Source organism: Salvelinus namaycush, unplaced genomic scaffold (assembly GCF_016432855.1).
Source record: "Salvelinus namaycush isolate Seneca unplaced genomic scaffold, SaNama_1.0 Scaffold973, whole genome shotgun sequence".
NCBI lineage: Eukaryota > Metazoa > Chordata > Actinopteri > Salmoniformes > Salmonidae > Salvelinus > Salvelinus namaycush.
The window spans coordinates 90,905-97,076 of record NW_024061723.1 but is presented as its reverse complement, the minus strand read 5'-3'; the positions used below and the strand labels follow the sequence as shown (position 1 = coordinate 97,076).

The 6,172-nt window shown below is 42.4% G+C and overlaps 1 protein-coding gene across 1 annotated transcript; it reads right to left on the bottom strand.

Moving 5' to 3' along the window:
• Window positions 1–14: 14 nt before the first annotated feature.
• Window positions 15–3,391, bottom strand: LOC120043598 (probable tubulin polyglutamylase TTLL2; the record flags this gene model as incomplete). Its single annotated transcript, XM_038988164.1, has 2 exons — window positions 1,739–3,391; window positions 15–1,224 (listed from the first exon to the last, which is right to left on the bottom strand). Coding segments are annotated over exons 1-2 (1,365 nt in total), but the record flags the coding sequence as incomplete, so codon positions are not given.
• Window positions 3,392–6,172: the final 2,781 nt, after the last annotated feature.

Below are 6,172 nucleotides of genomic sequence, written 5' to 3'. Positions count from 1 at the left end.
ATACTGTCAGAAAACGTAGAATGGATGCTGAGACTTTTCTTGTTTGCTGGGTGGTGCTCACACCTAGACTTGGGGAGCAACATTGGGGACTGCAGAGACTGGCTGCCTAGATAGCAGGGGCGTTTGTACTTCTGTTTGAGATATCCTCTCTGTCTAACGCTGTCCATGGACTTGTAGTTCATCAGATCAACCAGATCATTGAGAAGTACTTTCTTGACTGTCACGTCTACTTGGCAGTCGATGGTGAGAGCAGGGCTGTAGTTAACCTCTAGTAGCCATGGCTTAAATTTGGCATCAATTAGGATGTCAAACCCAAAGAGCTCAACACTGTTGGGACTGGAAGGTACGGATGGGGCTATGGTGAGCAAAGTTAGTGTGACAATGTTGTTGATCTTTTGCCAGAGGAACAGTTCATTGATACCTTGGCTATGAAGAAAGCAGCGGAATTTACTCATAGTCCACTTACATCCTTGTCCCACTCTCTCTTTGTCTGTTGTGTAGAAGGGGCCAAACTTATTAATGCTCGTGTTGGTCAGGTGAGAATAAAGGTTGTCCAAAGATGTCAAATTGTATTTCTCAGTCGCAAAGCGTACCAATCCCTCCTGATGCATGTAGATGGTGAGGGGCTGAAAACTTTTCACACAAACATAGATCCGAAGGTCAAATTTGTACCCTGAGATGAGGAGAGGATTGCTGATGTATCTCTGAACGATCACTGAGGAGTCATACACCAAGTCTCTGATGTCCTCAAAGATAAAGACGCCCCTGCCTCTTGATAGATCCACTGGCTTGCAGATCCAATACCACGACCTGCCTCCATTCTTCAAACGATGCTTGGTGTACTCTGCCAGAAACCTGGTGTAATCATTGGGGAGGATGAAAGTTGTCGGGCTGAAGTTGTAAAGACCCGAGCCGAACGTCCCTCTCATTCTCTTCAGGTTTCTGGCCAGGCAATCCTTGCGGGTGATGCCCACAGTCTTGGGGTGATGGTTGAGTCTCTGCCATGGCAGTATGTTCTCATAGTCTGAGTTGTGGAAGGCTGAGGTGCGCCAGTAGAGGTTCCAGTCTCCCTCCTCCTGCTCCTGCTCGTCATACTCCTCCCAGCCTCTTTCCAGCAGCACCTCTCTCACCAGCTCTGGGGCTCCCTCGTGTAGCCGGAACACCAGGGGTGTGGGGCCACACACCCCTGCGGCCATACCAGGTAAGCAACAGTCTGATCCTTCACTAAAAAACAACAGTACCATTATATTGATGAGGTTACAAAATGAGTCAGTTTATTCCTAACTTGGAAGGTAAACTGTTGCCATCAGACCACTCCCTTACACTCCCTTATTATTTCTTAGAAATTGCTCTTTGCTTGTAAGATATTTGTGAATACATTTTAATTGAAAACAATCATTGCAATTCAAATCATTTTGTTCCTATGCAATCAAACCTAGGCTGTAAACTTCTAGTCTGGGGGCCAGTCTCTGTAACATCCAACTCTTTGTAATCTGTGCTGGGTACCAGTCTCTGTAACATTACACTCCTTGTACTCCGTGCTTGGTACCAGTCTCTATAACATTCCACTCCTACTCCGTGCCATGCGCCAATAGCTAAACAGAGACTGGCAGTGGCAACCAACCAGGCTAGCAGGCTTCACACATGGGCGTTAGAATTCAACATATGATTAATGAACCTCGATTACCGTCACACATCTCACTGGAATTGTCCAATATCGTATTTACATTCTACCTACCTTGATGAGAGATCTCTTCTTTTTAAACACAGGCACCTCTCGCCCGGTCCCGAGTTTTCTTCAGTTCTGCGAGTGTTATTAAGACCTCTACGCCTGCCGGTCATCCGTGTTGCTAGGTGAACCCACTGCCGCGCGAAAGAGTGTAGCCTAGTCATGTGGTTCGAGCAGGACAGGTGGAGGTCAGTTTTTCATGATTCAATGTAGCCTACAGTAACAATGGATGTGACTTCAATTCGATTTGAAGTCAATTAGCCGACATTTGAAGATATAGTCAACGATTTTTTCCGAAAAAAAGTTTTTCCCACTTCCACTTTTACTGGTGAATACTGAATACATGAAGTTCAAGTTGTTGTTTTTGCTACCCACATTCATACCGAAATACTTTGGTAGCGGGTAACATCAGTTAATAGGCAGTAATACACTATTTCAACCATGTAAAAAGAACCATGTTGACCCCGCTACCAACATAAGGGACCGCTATACATATAACCTATACTTGACATACTAAAAATTGTATGTATATTTCTCATAATTTTCACAGCATACATATCTATTTACATGAGAGCTGTATTCCACATTGTCTATTTAATACAGTCAAGATTTGTAGACTTCTACTACGTCTTGTAGTTTCTGTGGTCGGGTCAATGTTATATCCCTCTAAGGTTTGGACTTAATTTCCCCCTCTGTAGAATTTTTTCTCTTTTGAATTCCACCCCACCATAGAGTACAACTGCCACAAGTAGAACTCCAGCCAGGATGTAGAGCTTGATTTCCAGAGAGGAAGTTTCTGAGCGCATAAAACACTACAAATCCCACGGACTCCCATAGTCGATAGTTAGCAAATGCTACCTCCTTCTGGTCATAAAAAAGAACTCCATAGAATGCTGAAAAATGGAAAGAAAGCTTACATTTTTTGTTCCATCTGAACAGCCGGTAAAAGTTATAACATCGGTGGCTCAGTGAACTATGGACAGGTCAGTAACCTTGTCTGAAAACTGTTAGCTTCCAGAATAAATGCACAGCACAGTTTTTTTTTTTTTTTTTTTTTTTAGCTCAGAGGGCTAACAGTCTTGAGGCATGTGGGTGACCTGGATTCAATACCTAGTTGGTCACACATTATTAAAGGTTAGGCAATCATGACTACAGGAAAAGGGTAACTCACCCTTGATTTGTGTCTGCCATACAGCATCTGCATTGCCCCAGAGAGCAGGAAACACAAATAACACAGGCAGCTGGTCTGGGTGAGGCCTCCAGAACAACAGAGCCAGGCTAAGGGCTGCGTGTCACTGAAGCTGGAAGAGAGTTACACTAATACCGTAAGTAGAAGTGGATCATCAAAGTGATTGTTGATATGTTAAAATGTATCGTCTGGTGTTTACATTGTCCCCCCTTACCAAATGAAATAATGCTTCTCTTCCAATGTATTGTGACAGCTTCCCAAAAAGTATAGAGAATAGGGAAGTTGTGGCACCAAAGCAAATCATTACATAGCCAACAAAATGTATCCCCAAAGCACATGTGGCATAACTCTAAAAAAAGGTACATAATGTGGTCAGATACAGGGTTTTTCCTGAACAAAACAAATGTCTTAGTTTTAGTGATTTTAAAATGTTTTAATTACTATTGTCAGCTTTAAGGAATGTGTTTCGAAAAAATGTGCGTAGTAACTTACACCGGTGTAGTCCGCAGTAAGGAAACCCACCTACAGATCAATGTATGAGGTCAAAAGGAGGAGAAGAACTTGTCTCTTATCTCGAAGTTGTTTGAATGTGTCAAGTTATACAGTACATAAGGGCGCTTTGTTGCCCTTAGAGTCCAGTTTATTTTTGCTGTTTATGTTATCCAGGAATGCAGCCACCGGAATCATTGCCAGAAGATTAACACCAGCAGAATATACAGTAGATATTTCTGCTGTGATGTTTGTATAGCGCGAGAGGAGGGGATTGTTTCAGTGATTGACATATGATTGATACGGTTACAGTGGGGTAAACATAAGGTATGTCCTCCTATGATTACATTTTTACAGGGCAGCTCACATAGGCAGCAGCCTGACAGAGTGTTCACAGACTTGTCATCAGGTCTGGTGGAGTTTATAATTACTGCGCTAGAGCTTCCAGTACTGGACACTCCACAGAGCTGAGCTTCACCTTGAGTTACATTCACTGTAAGGAGAGAGAGACAGGTCACATTTCTGTGAGACACAATAAGAAAGGATATGAAGCTGAATCTCTGTTACTTCCCCGGTTTCTGTGTTGTTGTGGGTTTGTGTGTATATGTATGTATTTCAGGAAATGGCTTCCTGGATTCTCCCAAGCAGCTGATTGGTCAGCCCCATTGCAGATTGGAGCTGACCCTGACCTCTCGTCAGGGGATACAGCTGTCTGCAATTACAGACTCCTTCTCCAGCTGTATAAAAGCCTGTGTTCCTTTGCTCAGAAAAAGAGCTTCTGGGTATGCCCCAGTATTGTTTGTTGCGCAGACAGAGCTTGTTGGTATGTTCTGTGTTGGTTGTTGCTCAGAGACAGGTTTTGTTAAGTATTTTGTAGTCGCTGCTTCTGAGGTATGTGTGTGCCAATAGGACGCAGTGTTTTTGATTATTGGAATTGTCTACTTACATTTGTATTATTCTGTTTAATTTGTTCCCAGGGGGAAGGGGAAGGCACCTTGGGAGTGCTTAGGCAAGAGGCATGTGGGCATACATTTACCCATAGTATGTACTCTGTCTATGCACACTAGGTAAGACCTCGGTGGACCATCCCCCCCTGTATTTTGGGTAGTGCGCCAGCTGGTGCTAGTTAGGTAAGTTGTGGGTAGGTAAGGTAGGAGAAGGGGCTCTTTAACTTTAACTTTCTTTGCTTTGGTTCCGTCCAGGGCCTTTTTCCCTGAAGGAATAAATTGTGAAGGAATAAATTCCCTGTTAATGGTAAAATTCTGTCTGTCATCCTTACCCGCACCTACAGTCACATACCTCTTTCACTCCACGGGGAGTTGAGTGTAGCAGGGTGTTGCGTTCCCCCCTCCAAGAGGCGTGCGTAACAATCTCTTTATGGGAAGTTGATTATTTGTCTGCTATTTTATGGTAAGCCATAACATTTATGAACACTGCACAGGTAGTTAAAATGTTTAGTTATCTGTGCTTGTATCTTGGCCAAATATAAGGGATGACATCAGATTTCCCCATACAGAAGACAACTGGTACAAGAGGGGAAAATATCCCAAAGTAGTGATTGACTACATCCTGACTTTTTGTTTTGTCTTCTTCTGCCTACAGGTTGCCTGTAGTGGTGAGATATGTGATGGCAGCAGACCACAGTGGCAATCCTCCCAAACAAATTATCACTGAGACTGGGATCAGGCTCGCCCTGAAAGAAAACAGCTCAGTAAACAGCTGCTCTTTGCAAAACAAAGAAATTTAGTCTTTATTAGATTGAATTGACATACTGTATGTCTGGGCTCACTGAGAGCAAGATCATCATACCATTATGGAAAGAAGCTTCCAACTGTATAGATCACATAGCTGCAACAATAGTCCATTTGCAGCCCAAGTCGTATAAGGCTTGGTGTGAGAAACAGAGGACAGGATAATGCACGAATAGGCAATCCCCTCCGAGTTCAAACTATTCTGAAAAATATAACATCATTTGGGATTTACTAACAGGATATATTTACTATAAATGCAATCCTATGAATAAAAAAACAACCTGTTGGTCTCAGTAGTTCCAGATGTACTACTGACTAACCACCTTCAAAGACTCTGACATATGATATAATTGGTTATGGGATATTTACCTGCATGCTCTAGAGACTTCCAGTTGCTGTGAACATCAGCAGTAATCCACAAGAAACAACACATTGTTCATATTTCTTCCCATTTTCCTCAAAAAGAAGGATCAGTTAATGACAGAAACACTAAGAATCTATGAAATCCTCTATATCCAGACACATTTCCAGACACTTGAAGATCTATCTTTTGGACTGGAACAGACATATACTTACAGCCCAGTGCTAACATTAAATATCTGCTCGGTAATAAATAATGGATTTAATGAGTTACCTAAGTACAGTAAGTTCCTTATTAAACTTCATTGATATTATGAATGGGGTTTCACGTCATTTTTATTGTAAAAAGCATCTCACATATGCTGATAGCCACACTATGGCTGAGTACATTTGACAATGCTGTCATCATGGAGACAATGTTCACAATGTTTTATCACTGTATCAGTAGGTGTGGACATTTTGTCACAAAGCAAAGCCACATCATACATAACATAGTATTACATATTTTTCAGTAATAGCTTTACCATCCTCGATAGAAGTTTCCAACTGTGTACACAACATTGCATCCCATCGCAGCAACAATGGTCCATTTGCAGCCCAGGTATTTTATAACCAAGGGGGCAACAAACATGGAGGACAGAATGATGGAGGCAA